The following is an 18,120-nucleotide window of genomic DNA, read 5'->3' as shown; positions in this document are numbered from 1 at the left end:
CCCTTACGGCGGCAAAAGGCAGCTCTCTCTGAACCAGCCTTGTGAGACAACACATAGATAGAGAGCCCTGCCTCCAGGGACTACGGAAGTGACCTGTGGCTGCAGGAGGGCTCAGTGTTTCTGGATCCGTGAGAATGAAGTATTGTGTCCTCCAGCTTGGTCCTGATCTCACCCAACCTCTGCTCTTTTCTCCTGGATGGCCAAAGCAGGTCATTTCACTGTCTGTGCTTGTGGGGTAGGAGCGCCAGAGCCATGTGGCATGCAGGCTTTAGTATAAAGCCCAAGGATCCTCCTAGTCAGAATGGGAGAGGGGGAGACACTGTGGTGGCATGGGTTACGTGTGTGAAGTGTGCACTTGGGGCTCTGCTGTGCCAATGCTATTCGGCAGCACTGGGGCAACGTGCCAGGTGGCAGAGGGGCAGGAATGGTGGAAGTGACACCACAGTATTGACCCCAGTCCATGTGGCTTTGAGCTCCTGGCCTTCAGTGTCCACATGTGAACATCGCTATGCGGATTTCATGCCCTACAACAGAATCCACGGGCAAAGAGAGCTGATGGGATAAGCTGACCAAGGAGCACAGAGCAGATGGAAGTAGTGAGGTTAAAGTGGTCTCCCCATGGCCAGCACCTCCACAGCCACCCCAAGGGCTTATTCAGATTGTGGTCACACTGAGGCACCCCAGTCCTGGACCAGGAGGCCACTGTACTAGGTGCATGAAAAATTGGTCCCTGCTCTTCGCCCCTGTGCCCAGCAGTGTGTGAGCCTGACACAGTAAGCACCACGGGAATGGGCCTCTGCCTCAATTTGGCTTAAAGGGAAGGAGCAAGAGAGTCCTCAGCAAAGTTAAGAAGCATTTAAACAGCCCTTCCTTCCTCCCCGCCACACAAAGCCTTCAATCCGTGCTCTTCTCCTGTAGGCTGTGTCCCTGGCGCAATCTTTACTCCAGTGCCAGTCACGTAGGGCGGGATGTGCGAACGTGTTCAGCGTTGGACTTTCTCTGCTCCCAGGGGGGCAGGGTTAGGCCAGTACTGCGTGCCCTTGCTGGAGACATTTTCCAAATACCCTACCATGCTTTCCTGGGGTCGCCTTGCCGAGTGGATTTATCCAACGCCCACGTGCCAGTACATGAAGTCACACGCTGTCCTCTTCAGTTTAGCGAATGAAACATCCAGTTTATTATTTAGTTTTCCGAGATCTCTTGGGTAAGACCATCGAAACTGGTAACAACACCCCCTACACAGCACGTAGACGACGTGGGATGCTATTCACAAAAGAGCCATGCCATCAAATTACCAGCTGTTCCTGGCAGCATGCGGCTTCACAGAGACTGCACAGTAACCTGAAAGAAATACTCGAACAAGAAAATCCTGCTTGGTAAAGTGTATGGTAAGAGCGAGGATAAGAGATGTAAGGGGCTGAAAAAGCACGTGGATTGCCATAGAAGTCAGGAAAGCACTCCTCAGAGCCAGCAAGGCACTGAAGTGGCATGGAGAGGCCGGGGTTAGGTGGCTGAGAGCTTCCCCCCATAAACAAATGGATGGATGTGAACCTTCCCCCTCACCCCCGTTTGGGTCTGGACTGGGATTGAGACACCCTCCAAGGGCTCTGGTCAGCTCGGCGGTGTGTGAGCCTGGGAACTGTGCACATTCAGGCTCCCTTGATATTTTCCCACCATCTCCTGTTTCTGCTGTGGCGGGATGCACAGGGAGGCCAGCCTGTGTGGTGGGACGTTGCTCTCTGCATCCTGATGGAAATGAGAGAGGAGCTGGAACGGGACTGGGGGAGCAGGTGTGCGGCGTGCAAGTGGGAAGGGAGTTAATTGGAGGCCAGAAAGGGGGTTAGGCTAAGCTTAATGTTGACTCAGATTTAATTAAAGCTTGTTCATCCCTCTCTAACCATCTCCCGGCCATGGTGTTTGGAGCCCAACCTATGGTACACCAGTGCCACTGAAGAACTGTTAGGCCCTGGATCTCTGTGGTTAGAATATACAAGGGAGTCTGTGGACCTGGGAATGACCCCTTTAAAGCATGGCAGCGGAGCACCCTGCCTGCACAGGCCGGCACGGCTCATGCGTACTGCCAGACGGACCAGAGGGTGCCTAGCGTGATGCTATAGGCCAACACAGCCACCAGGTACACCCGGAAGAGCAGTACGTCCAGCACGTAGCCCACCTGGAGCCACTCGCGGGCGATGTCGCGGAACTCGTCACGCTTCTCCAGGAACTGGCGGATGGCAGAGATCTCCTGCAGGATGCTGGCCACCACCGGGGAGCTGTCTCCTTGTGCCGGGGGTGCCGGCAATGGCCTTGCGCCTGCCACCCTCTCGTACTCGCGGAGGTTCTCGCAGCCGTAGTGGTTCAGCTTGGCTGCAGGAACAAGACAGGGGCAGCCTCTCAGAGGTCCCGGCCCTGCACTGCTGAGCTGGGCTGTGCTGGGCATTATACCACCCCAGAGGTGGGGTTCTGAGCCCCCCTCCCCAGTGTCTGGCCCAGAGCAAATAGCCTGTGGGAGTGGGCAGGGGGGTAAAATCCTTTTCTCTATGTGCTAGGCCAAGAGACTTGAGCTCCAAAGAGGGGTCGTGCTCTGGCAACCTTGCCCCGGGGCCAGCAGGGAGTGAAGATGCCCAGGGTGCCTTTCTAAGCCTGTGCAATAGGGCTGTGTGGCCCAAAGGAGATCCTGCTCCATCGCTCCTTCATGTGCCACATGGACTTCCTGGGCAGAGCTGTTCCCTGGGGTCCCGCTGAGAGCAGTGGGGTGCCCCTCTCATGTTTTGGGGCTAAAGCCCTGAGAGGATTTGGGCTCAACACTGACCCCATCATGCAGGCTCCGATGTTTTGCTGCACTGCACCATGGTCTAGCTCTACCAGGTGAGCCCTGAGTTCTTTCTAATCCTGTGCACCTTGTTCCCCCCTTGGTGGTGATGGTAACATGCATCCAGGATGCCAGCTACCTACAGCCCTTACCCCCTTTCCCAGTGCCACAGCTCGTACCTGTGCTGTCGTTATTCTCCGGGTGCCGGCTGATGTCTGAACTCTGTGTCCTGCTGGGAGAGAATTTCTTCCTGTCGCGGATGCAGAGCAGGATGGTGGCTCGTTCCAGCACCAGGTGCTTGACCCAGTCAGGGACATGAGGCTGCAGGTCCTGCTTATGGACCAGGCGCACGATGAGGATGGTCTCGGTCAAGCTGATGACCAGCAAAGCCATGCACACGACAAAATAGACGCCTGCCAGGGGAAGGCAGCAATGGTCCATGGTCAGCAGGGTCAGTCTCTCGGCGAGAGCTAGGCACAGCACAGGCTGGGCCTGAGTGAGCTCTCTGTACCCACCTCTTTCAATGACGTTAGGTCTTCCTCACATGTAGTACCCACTCCTGCTCCAGCCCTACCAGGACCCCTGGCAGCTCAGCGTATCACTTCCACCCTGGCCCAACCAGCATCCTGGCTATTCCTGTCCTACTTGCCCCACACCCGGCTCTGACAATGCCCCTCGGTCCTGATACACCACTCTTGTTGTTCCAGTCCTCGAGTGCATCTGGAGCTGTGCAGATGCCCTGTAATCTGACCCTCAGCAGACCCTGCTACTTCAGCCATGGCCTCCCTAGCCCCACACAGCTCTGCCAGTACACCTCAACCCTGACCCACAGTCCCCGTCTCTTGCAATTCCCAGTTCTGGTCTTCTCCCTCCCACAGCTGAGCTAATGGGCCTCATGCCCAAACCATAGCATCCACCCCCCACACTGTCCAGTGCACTGTCCTACCAGCTCCTCCGGCCATACAGTTCATCTGCCCCACACTATCATCACCAATCCCCTCCTTGGCTCTGGACTCCGCGAGGGAGACCGATGCTAGATTTCAACCGGGGATGTGTGCGCACCTAGGTAACCACGGTGACGGGCACTATCGTACCTATCAGTGGGGTCCCAATGGCAGTGGCCGGCAGCGTGTCCGACACGATGATCAGGAAGACGGAGTAGCCGAGCAGGAGGGTGATCTTGAAGGAGACCCTCTCCCCGCTGTCGGGAGGCAGGTAGAACCCCACGATGTCCATGACCATCAGGAATATGCTGGGGAGCAGTAGGCTGACGGCGTAGAAGAGGGGACGTCTCCGGATGACCACCTGCCAGCACAAGAGGGGGTGGGGGAGTGTGGAGAGATCTCTGTCAGGAGGAGCCCACCTGGGAATAAAGGCCCATTGCTGCCTGGCTCCCCTTCACCACCACTGGGGCCTGTTATTGCCAGGCAACCCTGTCAGAAGTGAAAGGCCAAGAGCTTTGCTGGCACCAGGGGCCTGGCTGAGTGGCTGCTGTGCTCCTCAGGCTCCTCATTTGCTGTGGGGAGCATTGCCCGCTTCTCACCCCGAACGCGGGAACCTTGGTCTGGCTTCGAACTGGCGGCAGCAGCTTGGCAGGGCAGCTGCGGAGCTGAGACCTGCTATGGCCTGGCCGCCCCCATTCTAAACGAAGGGCCCAGGTCCATGAGCAGAGCACAGGCTGAGAGCAAGGCCATCCAGCTGCATTTCCAGTTGCAAAGCTGCTCATCTGCGTAGCTCCTCCATCCACACACCCCACCCAGCACACCCTCTGGGCTCCAGCTGCCCAGTAAACAGCCCATTAAGCCACACACCTGCAGTGGTTTGGATCCCCGGACCATCGGCGCTGGAGATTTTTAATGTTCTGTGGCTGCATTATGGTCTGGAAGCAGAAGGAACCGCCCTGCCCTGGAAGGGGGGCCCCAGCTATGGAACCAAGTCATGCTAAGGGGAAACGGCTGCTCATATGGGTGAAACAAATGGCATCTGGGCTTACTCTGTGTGTTTCTTGGATGTTAGACTAACTCTGGCTCAAACCAGGGTTCTGGGGGGAGCTCTGCAGTCTGTAGGCAGCAGCTGGACCCAAAGGGGGAGCCAGCTGTCAGGTGGGGGCCATGCTGAGCGACCTCGTTTGCCTCCCATTGGTGAACCAGGTGCAAGCTGCACTGGAGTGGACCTAGGCTGGGACCCCTGTCCCCTTGCAGGGGTGATGTGATGCAGCTTGTGTTGCAACAGTCCTTGCTATCCCCACCATGGTATGCAGCTCGGCACATGCTGTGGGGTTCGCTTAGCAACCCCTCTGCACACTTTAGAGCCAGGAGATCAATTGCACAAGTAGAGAAAATGGCAGCATTTGCCTTCTGCATCTTGGTGCTTCTCCCCTCTGTTCTCCCCTCCCCCCATGCCTGACCAGGGGAGGGGCCTTACATAGAACTTCATCTCGGCATAGCTGTCGCTGCCCTCCACACTGAACTCCCGGAACTGGCTGAGGACGTAGAGGAGCTCCCACTCCCCCTGGTTCATGAAGACGCTCTTGTCAAACTTCACCAGCTCCGGCTGCCGCCACAGCGAGAGGTTGATGTCGCGGACTGTGGGGTGGAAGAGAGGTGGGCATCAGGGCTGGGGGCCTGAGGGGAAGGGGCATCGTCCCCCAAAACTGCTGACGCGCTCCATGCCCACAGCCACCCTATGAGGTCTGGTAGCTTCACACTCCTCCCTTCCAGGCCACATTCCTCTTCCCTCCTTGTTCTCAAGGACGGATTGGCCTGCATGCGTTCCCTCTTTACTAGGGCTGTCTATGGGGGTGAGGCATAGCCTGCACTGAGCCAGTGTGCTCCCAGAGACTGATCGCTCCATGCCACCCTCCGCCCCGCTAGCTCTTACCCCGCTCTGTCCCTCCTTGGGTGCCCATGGGCTGGAGGCAACAGCAGTACAAACTAACCCCAGGCTGCCTGTGCCAATGAGCCCCAGCACTGACCCAGGGAGCCCCGCCAGCTCACTCCTGGCTCTCCCTGCTGGTAAGAGGGCCATTTTGTGCCTTTTGCAATGTCCACTGGGAACGAAACTGAGACCCGCCAAGTGGCTGCAAGTTATGGAGTCCCAGACCAGGTCATATTGACTCCCCATACAGCTGGAGGCTTTCTTAGCTGGCCTGATCCCTCCCTCCCTTCCCAGGCCGCTGGAGGGCAGGGTGCAGCGGGGAAGGCAGTGCTCTCTGTCACGTACTGTTGTGCAGCCAGCTAGTGAAGGTGAGCGAGCAGTTTTGCACGTCGAAGGGGAAGTTGTAGATGTCCAGGCTGCAGGCAGTCACCACCTGGATTGGCTTGAGGTTCTGGACCTCCCCGTGGTAACGGACGTAGACGTACGGGATGTCCGGGGACTTGCCCACGTCCACGCTGAAGGGCACAAAGAATGGGAACGTCCCCATCAAAAAAAAAAAAAAAAAAAAAGGCGGACCCCTCTGGCTCGTTTCTACCGAGGTGAAATGCCAGCGAGCTGCAGTGGCTGGGAGCGCCCTGAGCCCGGGTAGCCGGGACAGCTGGGAGTGTCTCTCTTAGGAATGGTAGCAGCTGTGATACCGGCTAGATGGGACCCTCGGGTTCCTGGCAGGGTATTGGGCAGCCTGAAGCTGGCAAAGCTTGGGCTGTACAGTAGCCTGAGTCCATGCAGAGGTTTCTGTTTAGAGCCTGTTGCTGCCAGCTGAGTCCTGCCCAGGAATCCATCCAAGAAGCCAAGCAGCCCATCCTATCCTTTCCCCAAAGAAACCTACAGGTTTATTGACTCTCCAGCTCTGTGGACCCATCTCTTCTTTCCCACCTTAACCCCTCCCGCAACGGGTCATCCAGGGCCGGCTCCAGGGTTTTGGCCGCCCCAAGCAGCCAAAAACAAAAAAAAAGCCGCGATCGCGATCTGCGGCGGCAATTCGGCGGGAGGTCCTACGCTCCGAGCCGGAGTGAGGGACCGTCCGCCGAATTACCGCCGAATAGCTGGACGTGCCGCCCCTCTCCGGAGTGGCCGCCCCAAGCACCTGCTTGACAAGCTGGTGCCTGGAGCCGGCCCTGCCCCCATCTTCCGTTACCAGCATCACCCCCTCTCAGCCAAGCTATAGCTCCAATGCCTCTCTCAATGGGTGACTTGTCTATTTCGACTGTTAGCTCTGCAGGGCAGGGCTTTCTGTTACTACCTGTACGTACAGCACCCAGCACTGCAGGGCCTCGATCTCAGCTGGGGCTCTAGGCACTGCTGTAATACAAATAATACTTCTAGGAAACACAATAAACTATGGCAGATTCCTTAACATTCAAAGGACAGACCCGTACAACAGTTACCTTTGGTGACAAGGCTCTCTGATGCGTATGGGGTTACTGGGTTTGTGTCTGTCACATGGTTATAAAAGGAAGGAAGGAAGTGGTGCCCAGGAGAATACCCTAGAGGAAAGCTGTGTCCTGTGTGCTCCCAGCTGGCTGGGGGTGGAAAGGCCTTGGAGGGGCTTTTGAGCTGATAGTTGGGGGTTGATTTGTTCTGGTTTTGAGTCATGTGTTTGGAAACAAAGTGAGCGTAGAAGAAAAGGGGGTAAATGACTTTAACTGGGGCTCTTTTTTTTTTTTAACTTTCCTGGCTGGTGAGTTTGCACGCAGGCCTACACCTTTGCATCTCGTTAGGACTCTCTGTATGGACACACTCCCTCTGATTAGTACCGGGAACGCCTCACTGAAGTTATCACACTGCACATAGCAAAGCTGTAAAGTTTTGAAAGGGTGGCAAGTGCCTGAGATCATGGAAGCTCCTGAAATCCTAGCAGAATAGAGATGGTTAAGAACAATAGATTTCTTTCCCGAGGAAGGGTTGGCAGTTCTGCAGCTGCCCCTGCATTGTGTTTCCTGTACAAAACCTTCCTCTGAATATCTGAATTCCACCCCAAATGCAGCAAGGGTAATTATGAACGTTTATAGTCAGCCAGCATTGGAAATGTCCCAACTCCTGAGCTAGTCCCATCTGCAGTGTACGGTACGCGGGGATATTGCCAGCTCTGTGCAAACCAGCAGTAGTGCTGGGAATACAAAGTGGGATGTGAACTTGCGGGGGAGGAGGGAGAGAGTTAAATCTCCAGGCCTCACGGGCTGTTGTCCGAGAACTTGGCTGCACTTACAACTCATTGATGAGGATGTCTGGTACCCAGATGCTGTCGGTGGGGAGGGACATCTGCGTGATGTTATCAAAGTCCTCTGGATTCCACCTGAGAAACTCGTCGATCCAGTGCTGCAGAAGTGAGATAAGAGAGGACTTAAGCAGCAGGATTAATTCCAGGCCGGTTCCCCACCTCTGGCAGGAGTAGTAGATAAAAAGCAAAGCCTGTCTTCCCAATTACTGTACTTGCCCAACTGTACAAAGCTTAAAGCATTCACCCATTCCCCTCTAATCCTATAGCTCTGTGCCTCACGTGCTACTTGTTATCCTCTGATGGTTTTGACCTCGCTGCACTAAGCTAGAACATTATCATCCATGTGCCCACACTCTGAACCACCGGTCTCTTTGCTTTCCAGAGGGTGCTGGGTTTTACGTGTTGGCTACACACTGCATATGGGGATGTCGTCTTGGTGCTGGAGCAAGTCTGTGCACAGTTTTAATCTTCTGGAGACATATCCATGTCCCAGCTATTCATTTGGCTGCATTGCTCATTTTGGGATGAATTAGGTTAGCTGATAACTAGCAGGAGCTCATAGGGCTCTCTCATCCAGGCAAATGCATAGCTAAAGAGAAAAGGACGGTGTGTTGCGGGAGCTCTGGGTGAAAAGAAAGTGAGACCCCTCATGTGGATGCCAAGGGAGATGCCCCACTGATTTCAATGTCCCACTGCTCTCCTCCTATCCTGGAGCCATGGGAGTTGGAGTAAACTCCCTCCTCCCCATGCGGAAAATGGAAGTTGGAATACAAGTTGGTAGCTGGCCAGATTGTCCTTGTCAAGTGACGGCTGCTTGAGCAGCAGACGTGCCTGAGTTTCCTTCGGCGAAGCAGGCAACGTGCCTCCCTTCACAGAGGCATTGACGATCTCCAATAAAAAGTCCCCACAGGCCAACACCAGGCCAGTGTCTGAGAAATCGCCATGTTACTGTGGGTGCTGGCACTGCAGAGATAAAAGCTACTAACTGTGGAAAGGCCCTGCGAAAGTCCCACCAAAGGAGAATGGAAGAGAAAACCATTGATTCAGAGCTTCATAAAGCCGGGAGGATTCCAGCCACTCACCTGCCTGTACCAGATGTAGGTTGTCAGCACCTGATTTTTTTCATCCTGTTGGAAATAAAAAGCAATGGTAAAATGGCAAAGGGCATTTTACAGCTCAGGGGTTACTGATATTGACATTTGCCGTTGTTAAGGCAGAGGCCCAAAGTTATCAGGAAGGGTTTGGATACAAATGATCACCAGGTTCCAGATGTCAGTGGGGATCAATTGGCAAGAACACAAGAGGAGAAGGTGAGGAAATGGCAAAATAACAAGCAAAGGATCCTTTGGGACACGGATGGACCTTCTTAAGTTCTTCAGCTTTCCCCAGTAGAAGGCCTGATTGTCTTCTAACTGCTCTGTTGGCAGAGGGGCCTTCAGATACCATCACGGATCCAACACATTTTAAAGCAAACTTCTTTCAGTTAGGAGTAAAGGGTCGGTGTGTGGATGGCTTCTTGTAGCAACTCAGCCTAGTCTGTGGTCAAGCCTTTCTGGGATGGTGCATTGAAGATTATTAAATTATACCCGGGCCTGGTTTCCAAATCATCTCAGCAGGTTGGGTGCTGAGCACTTTAGAAATCTCACCCTTAATTAGCTGCCTAAATGGTTTCTGAGCAATTGAAGACATGGCTCCAAGTGATTTGCCCTAGTTTACGTAAACAGGATGTCTCTCCTCACCTCATCCTGGATGTGGAAAAACTTAGTGACATATGAACCCTCCCTAGGCTCAGAGGTACCTATTCCCACTCCTCAGCCCCAGAGATGTTAAGCCTGCTAGGCTCCGTGGCAAAGCAGAGGACTTACCACGCTGAGAATGGCATATACCATGACATCAATGGCTACGTTGGTTGTCCTTCTCCAGTCCTGAACTGGCCGGACACCCTTTCTGTAATGAGTCAGCAGGTAGTCAGAGAGCTGGAGCAGGGCTGGCTTGGCAGAGTTCAAAGTCCTGTTGTTGCCTTTCCGAGCAGCTAAGGGGGGAAAAAATATCACATTTCCCTGGACTCATTTCTGGGCATGAACCCGCTCAGTGCATCACCTTCCCCATTCCCTCTCTCTCTGTGCTGCTGCACAATCTACGCAAAGCGACTTGGCTCATGGAAAGCAGACTCCCAGCAAATCATGGCTCAGTCTGGCTGAAGCAGCTTCCAGCCAAGACCAGCTCGGTGCAGCGCCTGCCTGGTCATCTCAGCTTGGGAGTGACTCCCACCCAGGACTGGCTCGGTGTGGCTCCTGTCGACTAGAGAACAGAGAAGCACTTTATTGGCTCACCATGTGGAACTGCCTCCTCCGGGATACATGGCCTGGGCTCGAGACCCTGCAATGCAGTCTGGCTGTGGGATGGGGAGCTCCACTAATCTGAACTAGTGCAGCCTACAGCCTGGCCCCCAGCTCCGCAAGGTACTGTAGGAACATCTCTCTGCCTCTTAGATAACTTTTGGGCATCCTTGGCAGTGCCCCCCACATACTCAAAGGGGTTTGAGCTTTCTTCCATTCAAAAAGAGCACAGGGTGCTTATTGCTGGTGTAACAGGGTGGCCTACCTCATGGGCTGCAGAGCCTGGAGCTAAGCCAGCCCTGATTATAGGATCAGCCCCACCTGCGAGGAATCTGGTGATTCCAGTACAAAAGGAGCAGGAAGTTGCAGTGAAGGGAAGCTATGTCTGCAGATGCTGCAGGGTGTCGGAAAGCTCCTGCCGGGCTCTGTGTCAGCAGGAGAAAAGCTCAGAAGCAGGGCAGAGTGAGTGCTCTCCAGGCAGGTAGGCCTGGGAGAGACCCTGTCCAAGCAGGGAAACGACTGCAATGGCCCAACTGGGAAGGACTGTGGAGAAGAACAAACTCCAGGCAGGAGGTGCTGGGGAGCAGAAAGATAGGCCCTTCGGGTGGTGGGGATGTGCCCAGCTGAAACTGGGATGAAGACTGAGTTTGTGTTCTGTTTTTTGAAAGGCTCTGTGGGGTTTTGGATCAGGAGAGAGACACTGAAGTGGGGTTGGGGCCTGGAGGTCCATTGTGTACCAGAAGACTAAATAAATAGGCCCCCTTGTGGCGATTGTTTGAACTGCCCGTGGACTGTGAATTTCTCCAGGGCTCTGAAGAGGGGAAAACAGAGGCCGGGTGTCTTAGAGGGACCTCTGGTCACAAGGGGGCACTCGGGAGGTGGCTGCCTGTGTTACCAGGATTTACAGCAAGACTGACCGTATGGTTAATGTACATCTTCCTTCCATAAAGCCAGCCTGCTAGCTCAGTGCATCGATAGCTCCAAGCCCTTCACCCTGGGCTCTCTGTGGGAGCTGGATGCAAGGTGACATGTGGAGCTTTGGCTTCCAGATCTGTTGTCTCCAGGTTCCGCATGGACCAGGATCAATGGGCAGAGGTGAGACTATTCCCACCCGGGGAATATTTAAAATTTCCCTCAGTATTTTTTTAAAATAAAATGATCCCAGGGAAGTGGAGGGGGCAGGAGTAGGGGGAAGAGGCTGAAGCTAAAGAAAAACCAAGATGTTTAATTCATTTACCTCTTAAATACTCTTTTTTGATCAATTAAGGTGACTGAAGGCCTGATCCAAAGCCCATTGAAGTCAATGGTAGTCTTAGCATGGACTTCAATGGACTTTGAATCAGGTTCTGAGAGTTTCATACGTTGGGAAAGCTTCCAAGTGGTCTTGGCCAAAGTTTTTGCAGCCAGACTTTTTCTTGGAAAGCAACAGCAGAGCAGCTGGTTTGCCTGGATATTGGTCAAATATCCATTGCTTGGCCAGTTTCTCCCTCCTTGGCTGCCTCCATAATCAGCTATGATGTGGGGGCGGTTTAAAGTCTTGCTCTGGCACCACTCAAGTCAATGGGAGTCTTGCATTTGACTCCAGTGGTGCCTCATCAAACCCTAGGAGCCTAGATTTTCTGCAAGCCACCTCCACACAGCAGCCTGGCTTTCATTACTGCTCAACAAACATGCTAGCTGGGCTCCTTCTCTCCTTCTGTGTTGAACTGACAAAAGGAAAGGGGCTATGGATTGTAGCTCTTTCTGCCCTAGTAAGTGTTAGCAGAGCTGGTGTGATTAAAAAATGAATGAGGGGCCCATCACAAGTTGTGATAACTGTGATCCCATGCCTTAGCAGGGTAGTAATGAAACCTTGCTCCCTGGATGGAGTCTTCACACCAATCAGTTGCAATGTTACCATCAAACCCCCAGAAAGAGTCTGGCAATGGGGCGAGGGGCAGGGATTGAGAGCGAGAGAGAGAGTGAATTTCCAGGCACTGGCCCGCAACCAAAGGCTGTGTTTAAAGAAGCGTGGCTTGGTTGGTTTGTTCCTGCCGAGGGAAAGCTTTTTCAAATATTGCAGCAGAAAGTTGAAGAGCAAGGACAGTGTTGTGGTTAAAGTGCGGGTCTGGGACTTCCAGAAATCTGGCTTTAAGTTCTCCCACTGCCACAGAATCCCTGTGTGACCCAGGCAAATCACTTAATTTGTGTCTGTTTTCTATCTGTAAAATGGGGACAATAACCCTTCCTTCCTGTCTCCCACCCCATATGTAGCAAAGGTAACTGATGAGGGAAAGGGTGTGTGAGAAAAGATTATTCTGCCACTGCCTGTGCTGTACCTGTCCTGGAGATAGGGGATCAAGTTCCCACTTACCCATGCTGTCAGTTTGGAACCTTTCAACAGAGTTGTACTCACTTTGTTACTACTTAGACTTGTTAGTATCTTGAAAGTCAGGCCTCTAAACAGTCCTGCAAGCTCTGCATCAATGCTGTGAGCATTGATTGCATAACAGATTGCCCCCAACGCAGTGCTCCTGTTTGCAAGGCAGCTTGTGAAGTGAAAGTCAAGTCAAAGCCACAGAACCCTGTTTTCAGCTCAGCCCACAAACATGACTGTCTAACACTAGAGCACAATTCACATGTAATAAAAGGAGCTAACTGGAATAGATCGGCAGGAACTTGGGAAAAGCTGCCTACGAAGGGGCCTTTCATCTTTCTTTAAAAAAACAAAAACAAAAAAGCTTTACATAGGACCTATAATGCCTCCAAGTTAGCTGGGCTTGCGAGCCCCCACCAGGTCTGTAGAAGGCAAAAGAGGATGTGAGGAGGGTGAGGAAAACAAAGGAGAGCTGCAGAAGAAAAACAGGTATTTTGGTAGTTGTGCTGTAGACTCTGTCGCATTCTCTTCCAAGTGGCCCTTAATGGTGCAGCCAGTCATAGTTGGCTCACAAAGGTTTGCTTTTGGGGCTTGCCCTGCCAAACTCTGCATTTGCGGTGTTGTTGTAGCCTTGTTGGTCCCAGGATATTAGACAAGGTGGGCGAGGTAATATCTTTTATTGGGCCAACTTCTGTGGGGAAAGAGACAAGCTTTTGAGCTCCACAGAGCTCTTCTTCATGTTAGCTCTGGGTAAGCTCAGAAGAGGAAAGAGTTTGGTAGAATTCAGACACCTCAGAGGTAACCTAGTCTTGCCAGGGGTGTGTGGGTGTGTGAGAGAAAGGAAAAAAAGCTGGGTGGGAAATGATTTCCTATCCTGATGATCGTTCAGAATTTTATTATTATTTTCTTTCATCCTGAATGGGGGTGAAAAATCAAAATCTCAGATGTTCCCAAATCAACCTCCCTCTCCCTCAAATGTTCAGGTGAGTCAAAGAGTTTAACAGCAGTCATTCTGAAACACTTTGATTTTTGAATTGTTTTTCATTATTTCAACTTTTTCCCCATCTAATTCGCTTAAATTTGGAAATGAAAAGCTGTTTTCTTTGTTTGAAAAATGTCAAAACAGTTTGACAAGTTCAAAACTTTTTATTTCACATCAGGAGTTTTCACTGACACTTTTGGTTTAGATAACTTGGCTTTTTCAGATTTAAAAAAAAAAAGCCATTTGTCAAAATCCTGACTTGCTTTAGTGTTGAATCACTACACATTGGCTCGTCCCAGAGGGGGTGTCTACACTGCAGCTGGGAGTGAGCCTCCAAGGCTTGCTAGCAGAGCTAGTGTGCTCAAATAGCAGTGTGGCCTGGACTGCACCTCAGGCTAGCCACCCAAGGGGCTGGGCCTGCTTGGATTTGGATGGCTGCAACATCTGCATTGCTAGGTTTAGCATGCTAGCGCTTGTCTGACTACCTGGCCTGGGAGGCACGTTCCAGGCCGCAGTGTAGACATACCCTCTGGTATGTCCTCCTCTCCTCTCCCTCTTCTCCTGCCAAGCTGAGAAGTTGCAGTCATTGGGCGTTTCGCCTTTTGGGCCTTTACCTCTTGCAGGCAATTTTGGTATGAAAACACATGACACCAGCACAGCTCTTCAGCAGCCTTGCTGCTGGACAGCTCCCAGTGGCAGCTGCCCGGAGCAGCAGAGCGGGAAGGAAGCCAGGACACACAGATCACACACAAGCCTTTAGAGACAGAACCAGTACAGGTGGCTGGGGGGCAATTTCGCAAATAGAGTGAAAGTGGCTCCAGTGCTGAAAGGTCAGCCCCCACCCTATGCACTACTTACATCCTGCTTAAGCCCTCAGTTAGTGGTGCATTGGCCTCAGGTAGCATCTTTGAACAGGCGAACCCTTTGTCAGCCCCCTTTTTCATTACACTGGAGTTTTGGACCACAGATCTTTGTTGCAGAATTAATCAAATCAAAACTAATCAACCAAATTCTTTCTGCAGCAATAACAGTGATAAACTTGCACCTTTGCAGGTTCATTCGATTTCTAAAGAAACACCAAGGTCTGATTTGCTGGGACACTTTTTTTCCCCCCTTTGCCTAGGTATCTTGGGAGAAATCTCACTTTTCCGCATCAATCTCAAAACAAAGAAGCAGCTTTTTTCCTTCCAGGTGTTTTCTATTGTGGCTTCACACATAGGTCTCCTGTGTGTAGAAATGAGACCCATTCAGGCTTATTAAATGGTGAGTTTTCCTAGAAGTTCTGCGTTGTTCATTGGCACATGTTGGTACTGCTGCCACTGTGATCCTGAGAGAAAATTCAGTTTTCAGTAGCCCTGTGGCTTGTCTCAATGTAGGATGAGAAAACAGAAATTGTCAGATGTCCTCTAGTCCTGTATCTTGCCTCCAAATGCTTTAGGGGAAGGTGCAAACTCCCATAATGAACAACGAGGCACTGCAAATGCTCTGGGGTGAGTATAAAGCAGGCTCCATGGATGTGATTTTTTTTTTTTCCTTCAAGCTTCCTGCTGAAGTTGTTTCTAAAACTCTGTGTTTCCTTGGGTAACAGACACAAGGAGAGTGGAGCTCAGAAGAAGAGAATGGAGGGAAAACAGCCCAACTCCTCATCTCTAAAGGGCTTGGCTGCACACTGAAGATGGAGGGTAAGTGCTCAAAGTTTATTCGTCATTTTCAAGCCAGATGTTAAAACTAGACTTGGCACTAAGATGAGGCTGGGATCTGTACTATCTATGGAATGTAATTTAAAATTGCATTGCCTGGCATGGAAGGGGGACTCTGAGCACAGGGGAGACAGGTTCACAGTACAGGAATTGGGTTTTATGTGTGTTTGCACTCACCCAAAAGAAAAAAGGCATAAAAGTTGGTGTGAAATTCTTGCTGGTTGATTGAAGTTAGTTTCCTCGAACACCCTGTGGTTCCTGCGTATGCCAGAGGGGAACGGGTGCCTTAGGGAGCTGGCTGCAGCTTCCCAAATTTTCAAAGCGAGGAACACCATGAACAATGTTGGTTGCCGGTGGGACGGGGTGTGTGTGTGCTGGGGGAGGAGGGGGTTAGATGATATGAGAGTAGCTTTTAGTGGAGCAACCCATTAGTGAAGCCTAAAGTGATTAGGGCTGGAAGGGGGCAGCATTAAGCTGTCTAGTGCATCCTCTGATCTCTGTGTGGGACTCTGACCTTGCTAGACTGCTTCCAATAGGTGCCCACAAGCTGTGACTTGAAGATTCCTGGTGATTTTGATTCCAGGGCAGTGGCTTCCTAGCTGATCTTGCCATTTTTGCTTTTCCATTGTGTTTGTCTCTCCCCCACCCCCATTAAATATATTTGGGCCAGAAACTCAGCTGGCATAAATCAGCCTGGGCTAACGACGTCTATGGAGCTACACTGAGGATCTGGCCCTTTCCTCACTGCTTTTATCATTGTTTACCCATGACAGCAATTCCTTCCTTTCCTCTTTTACATCCTCACTCTAATGATAAACTATTGCAAAAGTTTTGGGGGCCAGAAATGAAAGATTGTTTCCAACCTGCCAGGGCTGCCCAGAGGATTCAGGGGGCCTGGGGCAAAGCAATTTCAGGGGCCCCTTCCATAAAAAAAAGTTGCAGTATTATAGAAGACTATATTCTTGTGGGGGCCCTGTAGGACCTTGGGTAAATTGCCCCACTTGCCCCCGCCTCTGGGCGGCCCTGCAACCTGCCTTCAAAGGAAATCTCAGACATACCCGTGCTTTGAATCCTTACAGCTGCATCCAGAATATTGCTTCCCTTGCTCAGGAAAGTGCAAAAACAATAAAGAATGATTCCTAATTAATAACGGAGAGTTATGAGAAAGTCTGCACTGCTTGGAAGTAGGAGCGTGGAAAACAAACCCATCATCTGTTCTGTTAATTGTCATCCAAAAATATTTAGTTCTGCATTATGAAAAACAAAGCATTAGTAGGGAAGTCTCTTTACCAAGCTCAAGTGTTTGGGCAACAGGTTCCAAATTGATATATAAATCACCGTGTTCTCTCTCTCTCTCTCTCTCTCTCTCTTTTTTTTTTTAATCCTCTCTGACTAAACAAGCTTAAACTTTTCAACTCTGCAGCCTTTTATTATTGAGTCTAAAACTGAGCAGTACTAAAATACCCCATTAGCCTGTCACAAAGGCTATAGCTTATTTCTCCACTCCAGAGCTTAACCGTCAGGCTGTATAGATCATTTGTGATACCATGGGTGTCTCCAAAAAAAAAAATCCTGTGCATGAAATACACCAAATTAAAGCCACCAGGTTTGAATTTAAATACTTCTACCCATCTCTCAACACCTACAAGACCCCCCCTCAACTTTCCCATAAGTTTCCTTACCTTCACTTTGAAACATAACAGTGAACAGCAGCAGAGCAAGAAATGCCCGAAGAGCAGAGGGTGTCATGGCTCTGATCCAGAGGGTCGCAGTCTTTCTTAGTTCCTCTTCACATTGATTCCACACGTAGGACTGAGTCTTCTGGTTCTCCGCTGGCTCGCCTTTTCTACTCCCCTCCTCCCGACTCCCCCTTCTATCCTTCGCTCTGCCGATAAAGGGAACCTAATCAGGGCAGCAGGTACACCTTTTGCTCGCTTTCCCCCCAAAGGTCAGGTTTTTGAAAATGCCTAATTAATCTTGCAATCAGACTCCTCTGCTGCGTCAAATTTCAGGCTGGGAGGATAAAAACAGAACCTACCCACCCAGACTGATGTCACACAGGACAAATGCACAGTGCCTCTCAGTCTTTCCCCAGTCAGGGAGGGCACTGGCATGTCTGCATGAGGTTAACCAGGGAGGCAATTTGTTACCTGAGACCTGGCTAAAAGCTGTTTCAGATAGAATTGATGGTGATGGGTTTTCTATAATTTGTTTTAAATGTCTCATCTTTGCTGTAGACAAAACCCTCCGATTTGAGATTGGAATTTAATGGGGATGAATAATGTTAACTATCTCTCTGCTAGCGTGTTGGATGAAAAGAGAGTGAGGTTTCTTGCAGCAAGATATATTAAATTGCTGTAACGTATATATTACAGCCACACAACGAGACCTGTATTAAGGATCACAGGGCCAATACAGGAGCACAGCTACTTTAAAGTTTACCCACCCAGTTTTGATCAGCCTTCAAATAAGGAGCCACCTCTCGGCAACTGATGTGTGATCACTAAGGGTTGATTTCACACTGTCTGTTCAGTTTAACTGGCTAAATTGATGCAACTGAATTGATTGCTGTAGAGTTTGGCCTGCCTATCCCACAATGAATTTGGATGTCTCTATTCAGGCACGTACGGAAGAAAGTGTAGAGATGTGCGCATGTGTATGGTTGTACGAGTGTCTAGAATACTACAACTTTCTGATTACCTTTTAAATTTAATTTTTCCTTTAGAGAAAAGAGGAAGTTTTCAAGTAAAACAAATTCATACAGGTATAAGGA

At 51.1% G+C, this 18,120-nt stretch overlaps 1 protein-coding gene across 1 annotated transcript; it reads right to left on the bottom strand.

The window, feature by feature from the left end:
* Nucleotides 1–2,068: 2,068 nt before the first annotated feature.
* On the bottom strand, nucleotides 2,069–17,096 carry HTR3A (5-hydroxytryptamine receptor 3A). Its single transcript, XM_054005664.1, has 9 exons — nucleotides 17,030–17,096; nucleotides 9,836–10,002; nucleotides 9,053–9,097; nucleotides 7,959–8,068; nucleotides 6,035–6,204; nucleotides 5,237–5,397; nucleotides 3,907–4,117; nucleotides 2,992–3,225; nucleotides 2,069–2,367 (listed from the first exon to the last, which is right to left on the bottom strand). The coding sequence occupies exons 1-9, from the start codon at nucleotides 17,094–17,096 to the stop codon at nucleotides 2,069–2,071; spliced, it is 1,464 nt and encodes a 487-aa protein (XP_053861639.1).
* Nucleotides 17,097–18,120: the final 1,024 nt, after the last annotated feature.

Source organism: Malaclemys terrapin, chromosome 15, assembly GCF_027887155.1.
Source record: "Malaclemys terrapin pileata isolate rMalTer1 chromosome 15, rMalTer1.hap1, whole genome shotgun sequence".
Classification (NCBI taxonomy): domain Eukaryota; kingdom Metazoa; phylum Chordata; order Testudines; family Emydidae; genus Malaclemys; species Malaclemys terrapin.
This window is presented reverse-complemented; position numbering and strand designations above follow the sequence as displayed.

Bases quoted from the DNA above. Each gene is read 5' to 3' on its own strand.
- HTR3A (XM_054005664.1), bottom strand. From the start codon at position 17,096: ATGACACCCTCTGCTCTTCGGGCATTTCTTGCTCTGCTGCTGTTCACT. The intron at 10,003-17,029 runs GTAAGGAAACTT...TTCCCCCCTTAG, and splicing joins TGTTATGTTTCAAAGTGAAG to CTGCTCGGAAAGGCAACAAC. The intron at 5,398-6,034 runs GTACGTGACAGA...TCCACCCCACAG, and splicing joins CACTAGCTGGCTGCACAACA to TCCGCGACATCAACCTCTCG.